The 16983-nt window shown below is 36.5% G+C and overlaps 1 protein-coding gene across 1 annotated transcript; it reads right to left on the bottom strand.

Annotated features, from left to right (window-relative positions):
- Window positions 1-157: 157 nt before the first annotated feature.
- On the bottom strand, window positions 158-16829 carry CHRNA5 (cholinergic receptor nicotinic alpha 5 subunit). The gene is made up of 6 exons (XM_076348726.1): window positions 16712-16829; window positions 6884-7035; window positions 5990-6034; window positions 4507-4616; window positions 2718-3549; window positions 158-634 (listed from the first exon to the last, which is right to left on the bottom strand). Exons 1-6 carry the CDS (start codon window positions 16827-16829, stop codon window positions 473-475), a joined length of 1419 nt encoding a protein of 472 aa, XP_076204841.1. The 3' UTR covers window positions 158-472.
- Window positions 16830-16983: the final 154 nt, after the last annotated feature.

Raw genomic sequence — 16983 nt, 5'->3', positions numbered from 1 at the left:
TTTATACTTTTACAACACATTCAAGAGAGCTGATAAAAATTCTCCTTTACATACTAAATTGAAATAAGCAACTCTACTGTGTAAATACCTGCAAATAGTTAATACTAAATATAACAATTTATATAGTAATTTAATAATTGGACTACAATGATCATCATTAAAAAAAATTTAAATCCTTCTCCTTCACAGCAGGTGTCAGTGTATGCTTTTTTGACATATCATGCATGCAAATGCTTGAGAAGGTCCTTTTAATTCTGACCTGATTTAGAAGTAACTTAGTAGACTGGCAATAAGCAAATTGACTTCTGTATGTCCTAGGGATGCCATGCTTTAATATAAACATAATTTTCTGGGTTTGGATTTTTTTTTTTTTTACTCTATCAGAAACATGCCTACAAAGAACGTGCATGGAAATAGAGCTACTGCAAAACTTTCTAGAGCCATATTAGCAGGAGACAGATCCAAAAATATTTTATGCATTTGTACTGCCTATATGTGTAGGTACTATTATACTTGCCCATTTATGAATAACAGGAATAAATAACACAAGTGATCCAATTACTGAAACCAGAAGAAAAGTCCATAAGAACATTCGATCAAGCACCTGAGCAATAAATTTCCAGTCTTCAACAACCTAAAAACCAAAGAGCATAAGAGTTGGTCAGTATGTGTGAGAACAGGTAAAAATACAGTACCAAACCCTGAAATTCTTAATCACTTTACAGCACACTTTTTTCCAGATCAGGTCCATTTGGTAACCCCCTTTAATAACTTTTTATAATTACACTATGAGCTAAAACAGGAATAAACTTCCCTCTATGATGATTGGTAAGCTATACAGACCAATACTAGATTTTAATGCAGAATCTGACCCTGACAAGCACTCTCCTCAACTACAGAGAGATGAAATCGGTATGCAATTTTCTAACATACTGCAGGATTTAGCCTGCCACAGCCTCATCATAAAGTGGAATTCCCGGGCAGGAGCTAGAAGCAAAATTGTAAAGAAAACAAACAAACAAACCAAAAAAGAACCAAAACACAAAACCAAAACACCCCCACCCCCACACCAAAATAAAATTAAAAAAAAAAAAAAAAAAAAAATCAACGGTAGACAGGAGCTATCTGGCTACATACAAGATCTGAAAGCTGTGAAGTTACTGCTGCACAGAATTATACACTAGGGAGAATACTCACAGTACTTTCAAGACTGTTTTCCTTTTTGATAGGATTATTCATCTCTATACACAGTTTTGCAACTATAGCAGATATAATTGTGCAAGCAAATTAAAACCCTGCCAAACAGTTGTCTTTGATTTGAACTGGAGCTATCCACATTTCCCAAGCCTACTGCTTCCTAAGAGGTAAGGCTACAACAGCACTAGCTGTGTAGTTTTTATTAACAACTTTTGCAATTAAAGCTTGCATTCTCTGGAGCCCAAATAATAAAACACAAGTGAATCCCCAGTCAGCTGTATATTAATTTCTGAGGTTTAGAGTCACAACAACATTGCACCTGAAAAACAAAATACTTATCACCTCTCTTGTCAGTCACAGACAAATAGAGTAAGTTCAGTAAGAGAAAGAAAACTGACCCTTAATTTACAGGAAATTATGTCTTTAATAGCAAACTATTCTATTTGTGTTGTTCATACAGTGCAGGGGTATTAGATGCTGTTTTAACAGTACAGTAGATACGTTTATTCAAAATCTAGACTGAATCCCTTGTGATAATGTCAGAACCGAGTCCTGAGAAGGTACATTAGAGGAGTTCGCTTACGCCTAGGCTAGCATGTGAGAACACGCTCTCAGCAACCAGCAACTTTTGAAGACAGTAATTTCTGTATAAATTGAAAGAATCTCAGGTCTTGCCATCAGAAACAGATAGCAGCATCATGAGACATCACAACAAACTTCTATATTTCTACACTAGCCTGAAAATAACATTTAAGTATCTGATGTACCAATGGTGCTAGTTTAAAAAGCATGGAAAGAAAAAAACATTCATAATGCTCTTACCCGAATGGTGTAAACATCCAGTAAGGATAGTTCAGAGTGCAAATGTACAGACTGAAAAAAGCCTTTGGCATCTTTTGATATAACTTAGGGACAAATAATAATAAGGCTAGAAGAGAACACTCAAGAAGTCATCTAATCCATGTTTGATCTCAGCACAGAATGTCCAACATATGGCTATAGCTTGTATTTAAACTAATATAAGTTAGGGCATTAAAAATTGTTTTTATTTGGAATTGAAAGCTGCAAAGTAAGGCTTAGCAGTATTTATCTGAAAATGTAAGGCAAATGCATTTTTCAGATAGCCTTCAGATATAACATTAAAATGAAAAATACCTACTTCTCTCATCATGAAAGTAACATCCAGCAGCACTGTAGGGAACAGTTACCATACATGCTCTTGTAACAGACAAGTATCTCTGAAAATGTGTAATTAACAACATGAACTTACTTCTAGAAGAAAGCAAATGACTTCAAAGAACCCAAGGACTGTATTGTATCAGCCCAAAATCTATAAGAATTCTCAGTATTGTACCATACTTGTACTTCTTTCCAGTGGAAATAATTACACAGCTTCCAGTGAAGTATAAAAACTGGAAATCCCAGAACACATATTTAATATGCAACTGCATAGTAAACCATCACTTGGTTTTCTAATTTCCAGTTTTACAAAATCAGTGTAATATGACTAATACACCCACCTCACGCACTTCATTCTCCTTCATAACATGTCTTGTAATATATCGGATAGAATCTAGAGCTGCTTCCAAGGTGTTCCTAGATGATTCTGATCCATTCATATTTCCTGTTTCCTCCTTCTGAGCAAAGTATCTATCTACATGACTTCTCATGCAAAGCAGCTTGGGAAGTTTGTGAAGAAATATCTTGCGAACCCAAGGTGCCATAGCATTGTGTGTAGACGAAGAGCGATGGTGAATATTAATAGCAAAGACAGTTATCACAATGGACAATGTCACAAATATCATAGTAAACACCAAGTACTCTCCTATAAGTGGGATAACTTTAGACGATGATGGAATAATCTCTTCAATAACAAGAAGAAAAACAGTCAAAGATACCAGTACTGAAGTGCAAAGTGAAATTTTTTCGCCTTCATTTGAAGGAAGATAGAAGACAAGAACAGTTAGAAACGAAAGCCCAATACAAGGAATAATGAGAAACAATGTGTAAAAAAGTGGTAAACGTCTAATTATAAATGAATATGTAACAAAAGGATACCAGCAGCATCCATCAGTCCTATTTCCTTTGCTCCCTGTTGCAGTCACTATTTCCCATTCTCCATTATCAAAAAAGTCTCTTTTGTCAACATCATAATCTTCAAGAATTATATCAACCTGTGAGCCATCGTAAGTCCAGGAACCAAATTTCATAGAGCAATTTTGGAGGTCAAAGGGGAAGAAGGTTACATCAATAGTACAAGAACTTTTGTAGTTTGCTGGTGGAGTCCAAGCAATGGTGCCATCATATTTTACCACAGTTTTTGTAGACGTTCCCTCAAAACGTCCATCTGCACTGAAAGAAGAGAGATATATGCATGCAGTTACAATGGGGTGGGGGTGTGTTTTTAAATAAGAAAATATGCTTTATTATTGTCATTTCAGCTGTTTATCCCTTCTCTCCCTTCATAGCGAAAATTTTGTATTGTGTTCATAGTCAACTTTTTTTTTTTTTTTTAATCTGAATCTCACACAGGTAAACAGCTTTGGAAGAGTGAAGAATATTTTCAAGTCATTAAAAGATCTGTGTAACTTTCTGTGGTCCCAATGACTTATGAAAGGACTGTAAAAATCCTGACCTTTAGCAGCATGACCAAACTCTGGTGTTTCTATTGGTAATACAGCATAAATACTTTTCCATTTGGCCAAATCATAATTATTGAAGAAAAAAGTCACAAAACAGGTAAAACAATACTCGTGCCACCTCCAAACTTGAATTTACAATCACTGCAACAGCCTTTTTCCCTGACTCAACAAGTCAGGAAATATAAAAGCATTGTGTATGCACCTGAGTTGAGAAGAAAGGTTAATTTAAAAGTTAATACTTCTGAGATCTGTTAATTCTCAAAAAAAACCCCAAACAACAACAACAAAAAGAAAATTTAGTTGAGTGTACTTCATTTTAAATCCACGCTGAATATGACTTACAAACAGCATGAATTAGTTGCTTCCTTCCCACTCTACTCTATTAGTTTGTACCCAGCACTGTGCAAGACATAGTTTTCTAATTAAAAAGAGAGTTTACACGAAGAAGTGGAAATAAACTTTTCAAAAAGACTAGAAATTCCACACAGAAGCGAAGTAAAACATTTAAGCATTTAACATGGCAACAAAAACCATTTGCATTCAGAGGCAAATTCTTCCACACATTCTTAGCTCTACTAAATGTACATGCATATCTATCCAACGAGTCTCCTAGAAGCAGTAGAGTTAGAAAGTAAATGTATTTTATATGAAAAGATTAAAATCTTACTTGTCATACAACACGATATCTGGAATCCAAATAGAATCTGATGGGACACGAATAGATGTTATTCCAGCATAGTCTTCAGGATTCCACCTTAATTTTACATCTATCCATTCCTGTGGATATGTGAGATGTAAAAATCGTTATTATTGTGAAGTTGATTTAAGCAGGGCAAGACGATGAAAATAGATAAAAAGGCAATTAAAAAAAAAAAATCAAACTGGCTTCTAAAATTTGCATACAACAGTGAATTTGCTGAACAGACATCTATTTACCTCATCCAATATTTGTTTTCTGTTGTAAGAGCCACTTGACAGTATTTCTGTACAGACAATTAAATTTGAAAAAAGCTTGTTTTGAATGAATATCAATGACTTTGGAAGCTGATCAAAAGCAATTTAAACATTTTCATCACAAAAAAAAGAAAATCATGCTGCAACTCTCACAAGACAGTCATTCCTATTTCTACCAGCAACACTAAAAATAGCACCATTAAAAGCATAGTAGCACTTTGGTAATTTTATACTTGAACTAAAAGCTCAAGAGCAAAAATTCAAGTTTCTAAAAATTCACGATCACATAGAATTTTAAATGCATATTTAGGTCAGTTCTTATTTTATTTGAACTGGTTCAACTGCAACAAGTTCTGTAGAAATTATTAAGAGGGCACAAAGTATTATCATCGCCATATTGCCATCTCATACTTGCTGAGTAGTCTCAAAGTTTTCCTGAAAAGAAAAACTTTGCCTGAAATTGCCTGAAATTACACTTGCTGGAAAAGAAGGGAATGGGAAACAACAGGAAAAAAACAACAAAGGAAGTAGCCCAAACAAAAATAATTTAGTAAGCTAGTAAGTATAATCAGGGTCTGCAAACATTCTAAGTTAAATCAAGAATGATTTGTGAGCCGCATTTCCCAAGCTAATAGTGACCATTAAGTTTAGCACTGGACTCTGATTATTATAAAGCTTGAGGCTTTTTCCTGCCCATAAACAAATATTCTTAAGAAGAAAAAGTAGCTCTTTAGAGCAAGCATATACAATTTTGAAACTTAAATTCTTCAGTGATGTTCATCCGATAGTCTCAAATACCCCACAAGAGAAAGATCTTAAAACTATTACGCAAAAGACTACACAAACCCATACTTTTCTTAATATAGTTTTTCAAAAACTTATGTACTGAAGCAGTAACTTTTATGGTTGGATATACACACCTTGGTATATTAAATGGCCATGCAATGCCATATCAGATTTCTTTTAATTAGGTAAATTTTTTAAATTTAGCTTTTTTGTTTGTTTTAGGGTTTAAGAGTTTTCTAACAATTAATCCTTTAAAGAATTTCCAAGGACATTTTTTAAAGATACTACGTAAAATAAAAATTCATGCAGCAACTAAGATTTTTTAACATGCAATTAATTAGAAAAGTTTCTTCCAACATTGACTTGCAGTTATGAAGCTTCAGAATTTTTCACTGATATTTTACACATACCTGTTTCAACCAGACATTTGTTGTCATCAATTGATTTTTCTCGTCCTATAAAAATAAAGCAGATTTTATGAAAAAAAATCTGCACAGTACATTCATAGTAACTAGCTGCTTTAGTTCAGAGGTCTGTAATTTAAAATACAAAACATACTTTTAAAAGCATTCCAGTCACTGATAAGTATGTTTATATGACAACTTTTTAAACATACAATTATGACCTTTGATTATTTAGCTGTTAAAAGTGATATTTTTCCCCTTCTGTGTCTCTCTCTTCCCTTCCATTTTTTTATTTGATTGTATCTTATGCAGTCTTACTGTTTTTCTATGGAAACATAAAGGAACAGCCAACATGTGGAAGAAAAACTCCTCTTATAGCTATAAACAGTGAATTCAATTTGAAAAGAAGATTCTGAAGTGAATAAGTATCAGAGGAAAAAAAAAAATCTGGTTGATCTGTTTTACATCACAGGTAATGCCAAGAGATAATTTTCATTACTATGGAAATGACGTATTTGAAATCTTAAAGGGTTTTTTGCTGCTTAAGGGGGGAAAAAGAGTAGTATTTGCAAGTGTTCATGAATTTTACAGAAATGAGATTGATAAAGTTAAAAAATATGTAGTTTTCCCATTGAATAAATAAATTAAAACACAATTCCCTAGGCTTAAGAATTTCACTCACTTTTTTTTTCCTGAAAATGCCACTAAACATAAGAGCCATTTGTCTTCTCAAACTCTTTGCATTCACTTTTTCATGCGTTTTTTATTATGCTGATAATAATTTTAGAGGTTTAATCTATTGTGTTTAAGCTAAAATATGCACCATTATTTCATATGACATTATGTTCCAGAATTTAAAAATTAGGGGAAAAAATAAACAAACTTATTTACTATACATACCACATCTACTAGTTGAGAGATTGCAAGGCCAAACTTTATTTTTATTGTGTCATTCAAGCGTTCCACTGGACGAACCCATCTTTGATAGTCTTCAAATAAATGTTTAAACAAACGATCTTCACTTTTAGCAATAAAAGAGGGTTCAGATACACCTATATAAAAAAAGTAGTTTATTAACATCAATTTAAATGAACAGTGTACATCTGCATTCCTGTATCCAAAGAGCTATAGCTATGTTTATGCAGAGTTAAATTTCTCATCTTATCCCCTTTTCTCTGGAAGCACGGCTTCTTCTTGGAAGAAGAATTTTGTAAAGTTATCTGGTTTTATTACATCTCCATACCACTATCACACTTTTAAAATCTATGACTCAAGAACATCAAGACAATTTTAGTAATAATAAAGGCAAAATGCACTTATATCATCTACCTGGTGCCATGCAATTCTGGAACTCGTCTAAAACTGAAAACTTATCTATGGGGGACTGAAGTTCTATCATTTTAGTACAAGGCGGTACTTTTTAAAAACCAACATCCACAATATACAGGTCTCTAGTATACCGCATAACTTGCGCTCCATTTTGAAACATCAGTCTCTTCGCATTTTATGCATTATTTCTTCTAATGTTTGGTCACATCCATGATGTATAAACTTTGCAGTACTTGTAGAGCACTGTTTCCCCACTCTGTTTTGTATCTTAAACCCATGTGCCAATCTATTTACCAGTCTATCCTCTACCTATTCTAATGTTATATTGACTGGAAAGCACCTTTCTAGTTAAGTAATAGTATACATTCAGCTACTTCTTTTTCATAGTTCTCAAGGAGTCATTTCAATGTCTGGAGACTAACTGATGACCTGGAACAGCCAAAAAAATCTTTGTACAGCTTACAAAGAAGTGGAAACTAAATGTCTTCTTTTGTCTCCTAAGAGAATGGAATACATGGCAGAGCTTTGGAAAAGAAGGTATTGTAGATGCAGAAACTGCAGGCAGAGAGCATCCCAGACTTTAAGAGAGATATGTAAGTTGTCCTAAAGCACCTCATCAAGCAACCGCTGTCCTTTATCTTTGGGAATCCACAAAAAATGAGGTTTTTTACTGATGTGGTCTCACTGAAGCGTATCAGTAGAGACCCTGCTACCCAAAAAAAGGCAAAGTTTAAGGTTTCTCCATTATGAGAACCCATGCAAAAAATTACATACCCTAAATAACAAGAGAAGGACAAACTTGGGGAAGATATGGAAAGAGGGGAGGGAAAAAGGCAAGATCAATGTCTAGCTAAGTAATTCAAGTAAGAACAGCTTTCAGAGACAGTGTGAAAGACCTGAAGAAGGCCACCGCCTCAAGAAGCAGCACAAGCTACACACATCACCTTGGAGGGAATGGCTCCAAAAGGGTCTCCAATTCCCAGACAGAAGTCAGAGCAACCACCAGAAGACATGAACGTACGCTCTAGACAAAGATTTTTACTACTCACCGATGAGATTTAAACTGACTGAAACTACTGCCTAAAAAAGACCTACCAATTATTATAGTCAGTTTAAGGGACAGAGTAAACCAAAGATAGATGTTCACAACCATCTCTTTTTAATGCAGATTTAAAATATTATACCATTACATAAACATATGGCATGACCTCTCTAGAAATGATGTGCTCACTAACAGCATCCATCTGAAAAAAGATATCTCAGAAACAGAAAAGCACCAGAGAATGTCATAAACAGATTAAAACCAGAGACAGTCATCCATACAAGGAGAGATTTAAAAGATTAACATTATTTTGTTTGGAGAGGAGGTGACTTTAGTGAACATAACAGAAGTAGATAAAGTAGTGAACGATACATGCAGAAAAAACACTGATGGTATTTAACCTGTCTCATAAAAGAAGGTAAAGGAAACAAAAGCATCAATTAAAGGCAGTATAAACAATTTCTATTTGAAGTTCATTAGCATCACCATTTGGTAAATCAGAGATTATTAGACACTGAAGAGGACTAAAATTTTAGAATTGCCTGGGATTACTAAATTGTCAGTTATGTCAGGTAGCATCATACTTGCATAGGGTGTCAGTTCTCATTTCAACACAACTTGCAAAATTTACCTTAGAATTTGATCAATAGTTTGATGGCTTGCATTCGTTGCAGAGGCTTGGCTAACACCATTTAAGCCATTAATTTAGATGGACCTAAGCTAGTTCTACGTGACTGCAACCACTGCAGCCTAGACAACTAAGACAGGCAACGTAAGTTTTTAAGTTCCCTCCCATTCATCAAAGGGCTCTTGTGACAGCAGCAGCTTTCTGCTGCGCTGCAAAAGGCTGCATTTACAGATCCTTCAGACAAAACACCCGAAGCATTGCAGAGCCCAACCACAAGAGAATTCCCTGCCTTCTGCACTGCAGATTCGGGGCAGTCCAGTAGAACTATTAAGAATACTAGCTGGATTTTCTCTGAAATTTTATAGTAGGAGCAAAAGCAGAATGTCGCTTAAGGAATAGGATCAAAGCTGGAGTAGCAGGACTCCTTTTCCCTCCAAATCTTACCATACACTAACATACTGCTGAATGGTTCTTGCTGCAGGCCAAATCAGCGTTTGGGTTTTAAGATAGTTCACCCTTCTGTCTCAAAATACAAATCTACCTGTTCACAGTTGTATTTCATTCATTCGCAAACACTTAGCAGCCTATTGCTCTTCAAGGTGTATTATTTATACATGCTCTACAATTTAATATCTTTCCATTTCAAGATTGTTGACATGTGGGTTGTGTAATAGCAAAGAACTGACGGGCAACTTGCGTTGTACCACTGAGCATACCTCAGGTGGATACATGAAAACACACAGGACATAAGAATCGCTGCCAAGAAGGATCCAGCAACAGAAAGTTACAGACACACAAGTTACCTTCACAGCTATTAGGTTAAAATATATTTATTTTTATTGATACCTTAAGTTCAGTGTATCGTCATTAGCCAAGGAATTTTTCTTGTTTATATCTATACATAGAGTTGCCAAGTCCTGCTTTTTTACAGACATCCAAAAGAATGCTTCCTGAAGACACAATTTCTCTATTTCTATATCCCTATTTCCTGAATTATGAATGGTTTTGTGTATATTTCAGCCTAATATTTCATAAATACTTGATTTTTGTATTAGCATTAATTACATTTCACTTTTACAGTTACAACTCTCAACTGAATTTTTTGTACAATTTGAGAATGACTATGCAGCTGGGTATTCTCTCTCCGTTAATTGACCTTGAAGCAATGCAGAGGCAAAGTTGCACTTTCACCATTTCCGTGTTCCTGTAAGATGACCTCCTGTACAGCAATACATCATCTTCAGGGTACATGATGTTTCCAGATTAAGCTTCTCTTAAAACATAGAATCTTCTATGCTATGCTAAATGGGGACATGTTCCTTTACCACTTTTATATACTTACAGAATTTTTTTCAAATATTTTACGCTCAGACCTACAGTATACTCACTGATTTATTAAGATTATCATTTTTACTAACAATGTAGTTCAACTAGTTTTTTTTCTTTTTTTTCTGTCACAGAAATATCCACACTTTTTCATATTTCTAGTTTATTCTGTTTATTAATAAGATGGGGCATACTGGTCTATAAAAGGCAGCTTATACAAAGGAGAACTCCATGAGGAGGCTGGAGATGGTAACAATATATTAAGAGTCAGCAAAAATAAATTAAATAACCACCCCTATCTTTCCATATTTTATTTAATAGGTTCACACAGCTCATTTGTTACACAGACTGCATGTTTAATTTCTCTTTTCCGTGTGTCTGTATGCTTTTAAGTTTAGAATAAAGGGTGTAATTCTTAGTTACTTATTGGTGTTAACACCAATTAAAAAAAAGTGAAGAACTGGTGGCAAGCAGAAAAAAAAGTTACAGAAGAGAGGACAAATACAGTTAGTGGCTTAAGGCAGCAGACTGGCTATGCTGATTGGAGAAAAGCAGAAAGAGGTTAAAACCTACAACTAGCAAGATTAGCAAACAAACAACCTGGAGTACAAGTCTCATACTAAATCAGAGGGTAAGAGATTATGGAAGCATTCACCCCTGTTACTAGCTCACTGTACTAAAAACACTTAGAAGATCTGTAGCCTTTGAAGGGCAATTCTAAGCATGCCTGTATTTGTGTGGCTTTACTTCTGTTGCGCTCAGGTAACTTTTGCAGTCTAAATCAAAGGTAGGGTCTCTATAGTGTTCAGTGATAAATCCCAATGACAATGTTGACTTTATAATTTACACCTGAAACTCTCCTCTGTTCAATCCCTCTCAGTGTGATTCCATGTTCGGCAAAAAAAAACTAGATCACATGAGAAAATGCTGGATGGCCGAAATTTGAATTCTGCAAAAAGGAGACAAACATTTATGCACAAAGCAGACAAATGATTCAATTTTTTTAAACTTTGAAGTAGTTGGAGCACACTTTTGACAAAAAGGTAAGTAGAAATTCTAATTAAACACTTGACCTCGAACACAACTGTATTTAAAAATTCAGTCCTACCATTTCCCCCCTAAACATTTAACAAACTGCTTTTATTAAAGTACTTTGGAAGAGCTATTTAGAAAAGAAGAGGAAGCATTACATGGGTCTCAGATGCATGAATAGCATGACAAAACATGTACATGTCTATGCATTTTGTTAACGTTCTCAAGTCAAAATTTCACTAGTGCTGCTAGTGGCAGACTTTTTAAATGCTTCAAATAAATTACAAAAATGTTATTATTTTGTAAAATCTTTTTACATTGTTTCTTACTGTATCATTAGGATGAAAATTCTTAACATCTTAATATGATTTAGCAGTAGTATTCTTTTTACAAGAATTACTGGTGAAATATTTAGTGTTACAGCTATACCTCATACCTTTTCATAAATTTTTGTTTGTTTTTAAATGAGAGAACATCACAGTCCATGTTTCTCCACAGAATAAACTTTCTTTGAACTCTATATTCCTCTGCACTTCCTTAGATAAAGTGTCTAAGAACCACACTGGGATTGCAGGTATAACACTGGTCCTTATACTTTAAACGATGTAGTTCAAAGCATTTTCTAATTGATATAATTGAGTGGTAATGATTTCAGGTTTTCTTTGGATTGCTACTTGGTGCATTTTCAAGAGAGGTCCATGTGAGAAGGGAAAGGGTCAGTTTTTAGTAGCCTAATGTTAAGATGTAGATTCAGAAGTAATATATATTACTAATGCAGATTTATAATCATATACCACTATAACGAAAAAGAACACTACTAAGGACAATAAACATGGCAAAATATCCATACTTTGTAGTTAACTTTAATGATGTGCTATCATAACATGTAGACTGTTATCCACTAATCTAACTACTGCAAACTACAATGCAAATAATAGTTTGCCTACAAACCAGGAAGGTGAATGAACTTATACAGTACACCTGCCTTCAGTACATTAGTATTTTTTATTAAGATGATACTGTGATTTTTTTAAGTGATACATTTTACATAATTTTTAACAACAGAAGCACTAGGAAGTCTAGAAGTACAGTGGTAACTGTTTAAATCTTACTCTAAAAATTGTTCAGAGGTCTTTTGCGGGGGGGGGGGAGTTTTCCATCTTTGCTACAAACTAACCTATTCTAGTGAGCAGCAGTGCTTTTTCTCCTTTACATTTACAATTTTTCCCCAAAAAAATCTAGTCACATCACAATATTTTGGTAGCTGGTGACAATTCTAACTGCAAGTCATATTTATATTGCAGCAGACAGGAAAAAGTAGAACAGTATCATGTTCAACATTAACTACACCTATCTCTCTCTGTCTAAGCCTCCCTTTACATTCTAAAGAATCTCCCACCACTACTTCATTAAGCAGAAAAGATATGTAATATATTAAATGATGTATAAAAGTTTTATTTCTGAACTGATCCCCCCCTCCCTCTAAAAGCATCATGAGTCATACTTTCTGTATGGTCTTCAATCTTTTTGCCTACTTTTCCTTCTGTGCTTTAGGAACTGCCAAGATTCCAATCACTAACAGTCAAGTGTTTGGTTAACAGTAAGCATTTAGAAAGATCAAAATCATCTTTACTAGAAAGTCTGTAAGTCAAAGCAGGATTACTAACTCTATTCAATTTACTGAACAAGAGTCAGAAATGCCAGCTATTACATTCTGTATTTCCACAAGTACCTTTTTCTCCCCTGTCCAAAAAGTAAAGCCAAAGCCCATCACTACACCTACAAGCATGGAAAAGGTGGTTATTCTTGACCATTTCTTGGTGGTTTTATTTGCAAATTTGTTCTGCTTTCTTTTGTTCAGAGGTTGTCTTGCAGTATCAAAGGTTGAGAGTACAAAAGTGACAGCCTTGTATTGCTATCACTGTGTATTAACACATGCCTGGCAGCTGCTAGCTGCTGCAGGAACTTTTATGATTTTTCGTTTACTCCGGGACCTCCAAGTTATTGGGAGGATTTCTGCCTTCTCTTTTACCTAGTATATCAATCTCCTGCCAACCAGTAGCAACATGAAGTGACATATTGTGGACATGAAACTATCAAGGATTTTGAACTGCAATATTGCTTAGCACTTACCAATATGGACAGAGGTACAAGAGCTGCACGTAGAAAGCAGAGATGATGTTTCTTACATTCAACTCAAATTTAAATGATTAAACGTGCTATGGATTCTATGGTAAATACACACAATATGCCAAACAGCCTCCTGAACTCTATGGTGAAGCTATTGCCAGCAGTAGTCTCCTGATTAACAGCCACCTACAGCGCTAACATTACAGGTCTGTGGCATGGCACAGCATTTCCTCATGAGTTTGTTGACACTAATATTCTCCACTCAGCTTTCAGCAGACAGAAGAACTCTCTGCCCAACAGCTAGGGCACATGAAAGGACTGCCTCATGTCAGGCTGCCTCAGGGTAAAAATTCCGGTCGCTCTGAAGTCAAGGGGACTTTTTCTGTAACAGATCCAGGATTTTGTCATCTTTCTCTATACCACTTTTAACCATTGCCTCATTTTCACTGACTGTTGACCTGTCAGTAAGGACTGAAGATGGACTGCGAAGACAGCACTGACGAATGCTGAATGCAAGCAGCAAAAAGTGTGTATACAAGTGCAGATAGTGCAAGGAGTAAAAGGAAGAACAAGTATGTAGAATCTTAAAAGTAGAACCATCTATTCATATAGATTTAGAGGGTATGCATCATGGAAGTAAACACAAATCCACAATTTATGTAAATAAGACCTTTATGCAAAGAAGACACAGGCCTTGGGCTTCTCACAAGTTGCCAGTGCGGCCCCGGGTGCTACAGAAGTTGTGCATTGCCGTTACCTTCTGCCACATTTTGCTCATGCAGCTCAATTCCAGTCTTGGATACACTGGAACATACAATCCTATGGCTCACAGGAATCATACTCTGTTTAGAAATCAGATACTCTGCTCAAGAACAGACGCAGAGTAGATTTCAGAACATATACTATTATACAAAAATCACGTTTTACCATTCTGAAAAGTGGGAAACTGTGCAAGTACTTCCTTCCACAGTTCCTTCTATAAATCAGCACAGGCATTTCTCCACAAATCAACGCTCACGTTTTTCTTCCTAAGAATCTCTAAAGAAAGCACAAAATATTTTAAGAGAAAAAAAACAAAAACCAAAAAACACAAGAAACCTATACAAGCAGGAAGGTTTGCAGCTTCCTTTTGGGCAGGGAGAAGGATCTGATCTGTTAAACTGAGTGGAAAACGTTTGGGTGTATGAACTCCCAAGGAAACACTATCACAGGTCTGCAGCATGGCATAGCAGAGCTATAGGTGGCTGTTAATCTCGATTCAATTTGTGCATTTAAGTCTCACCTGTTAGTTTAAGATTCAGAGCAAGGAACAAAACTTATAATTTTACTGTATTTTAAATCAGCACATATTTTGTCTTGTCAAATCCAGGATAAAGGGTTAGTTCACCTCCAGACTACCAACTAAAGGGAACACCAAATTCATTTTCAAGCACTCTTAAAGTATCATAAAAACAAAGTCACATCCATAATTCACTTCTAAAAATTATTACTGTACCACATGCAAAGCAATACCTCTAAAATAATTTTAACCGTATGTACATGATACACTGATTTAGGTTATTTCCCTAATTTGCCCTACATTTTAATAGTAGGTAGCTATAATGTTTTTCATCTTCTTAATAGCAATTTTCATTTTATTTTAGAGCAAACAAATTGTGAAAAGATTTTATCCTCGCTACATATGATTAATTCTCAATGAAGTCAAAACTGTTGGCTTGTGCCAAAAGGCAAATTTTGGCTTAACCTGACTGCAAGTAATTCCATACAGGCACATATACTAATAATGTAACATAATAATTTCATACAATAATATCTTCTGCCATGATGAAAAACACTACTTTTCCAAATACTGAGACCAAGAATAGTCTTTTAAATCACATTTAGCAATAATAGACTGGGTTTGTATGTTGAATTAAAACCAAGATGTCAATACAATTTACTTTCCTTAAACCATACTTATGACCATTTTTTCAATTTTGAGCTAATATTAAAAAAGTCAATTTTACTTTTCATTAATTTCCTTTCTGCTTGTAAATATTGCAGTTATGACTTCAAGACGTTTTGCAGAACTCTTAGCAATGTACCCATAAATTACGTAAAAGCAATGTTTTGAAATAACTATTTCTAAATAATTCTTTGAAAGAGCATTGATTTTGCTCCTTTAATCTTTGTGTAATTTTATAAACATTTTAGCTTCACATGCTATTTTACATCCTTCAACTCTGAAAGTTACATCCTGATTGAATTATGAGACTGACTCTTTTAAAGTCAAAGAAATAATGCACAACCAAACTAAAAAGAATTTTGTTATACATTCTTAAGAGGGGCATTTTTACGTGCAGCCAGATCCACATGAAATATTGCAATTATTAAAATATATTCTGTAAATTTACCTCCACACCAGCTGCAAAAGCAAAGAGCATGCACCACAAATCGACAACTGTACCTCGTCTGAGTAAGTGAACGGAGCAAAAATTGAAAGCTATGACACTTCAAATCTTCAAAGCGTTATATATTCATTTAAAAAGCGTTAACAACTGCGTAATGAAATGTGTGGTAGTCATGACTGATAGGCACCTGCAAAGCCGTAGTTTGTCAAAGGCATTTTTCCCCTCTTCTGTGAAAGGGGCAGCTCTGGTGAGCCCGTTTGACCACGGTCTCTGTAGGTCACGTCCATTTTTTTTTTTTTACAAACTAGCCGAAGTCCTGCAATCCCTACCTCAGCACTCCTCAGCGACCGCCAGAACCCCGCTTCACCTTGAAATCAGCCTTATTTTAGCCTCGTCTTGGCAAAAGTTGACGGCGTGGAAAACGAAGCGTGATGCGTGGCCGTCTCAACCCCGGCAGCATTTCCCCCCACACGCAAAAACCCGCCTCATTTTTCCACACGAAACGCGCTCTCCTCCTGCCCGCGCTCCCACCACTCCCAGCTGCCCGCCGGAGCCGGGCTGCAGACGGAGGACCGACACAGCCAGGGGAGGCAGCGGCGGCCCGGCAGACCCCCGGGCTCCGGTACTACCTCCCCCTATCCCCCGGCGGCAAGCTAGCCCCGCACAACGGCAGGTTTACACGAAAGCCGGGGTTCAAGAGGGCTCGTAACTCCCAGCTGACCCTGCCTTCCCCTCCGACACCCCCCCAGCTTCTCGCTGAAGAGCCTGCCTGGCACCCACCCCTTCCTAGCAGCCCCGGCAGGGCGCCCCACTGGCCCTCACCCACACGGGGCCGCCCCAAGGCGCCTTACCCGCGTAAGGGGCGCGGGCGGCGCTACCGGCTCCGGGCTGGCCGAGAAAGGGCGCGAAGAGGCAGGTGAGGAGGAGCAGGGGGCGGCCGCAGCGCAGCCAGGCTCCGAGCTCAGCCATGGCTGGGGCACGGCCCCCGCTGCCTCAGAGCCCCGCGGCGAGGACGGGACGCAGCGACGGGGCGCCGCTCCTAACGGGCGGCGCTGGCCACGCCCCGCCGGGAAGCCATGAGGGGGCGGGAGAGGAGCGCGCGCGGCGGGAACCGTTAGAACGG

This window comes from Aptenodytes patagonicus, chromosome 10 (genome assembly GCF_965638725.1).
Source record: "Aptenodytes patagonicus chromosome 10, bAptPat1.pri.cur, whole genome shotgun sequence".
Taxonomy (NCBI): domain Eukaryota; kingdom Metazoa; phylum Chordata; class Aves; order Sphenisciformes; family Spheniscidae; genus Aptenodytes; species Aptenodytes patagonicus.
The sequence above is the reverse complement of the archived record's forward strand: the minus strand, read 5'-3'. Positions and strand labels throughout refer to the sequence as shown.

What these genes read in the sequence shown, in the direction of transcription:
- CHRNA5 (XM_076348726.1), bottom strand. Translation starts at nt 16,829, where the DNA reads ATGGCTGAGCTCGGAGCCTGGCTGCGCTGCGGCCGCCCCCTGCTCCTC. An exon ending in CAAATGTCTGGTTGAAACAG is followed by an intron (nt 4,617 to 5,989) that starts GTATGTGTAAAA and finishes ACATATCCACAG; the next exon opens with GAATGGATAGATGTAAAATT. An exon ending in AGGAGAATGAAGTGCGTGAG is followed by an intron (nt 635 to 2,717) that starts GTGGGTGTATTA and finishes TTTGGTTTTTAG; the next exon opens with GTTGTTGAAGACTGGAAATT.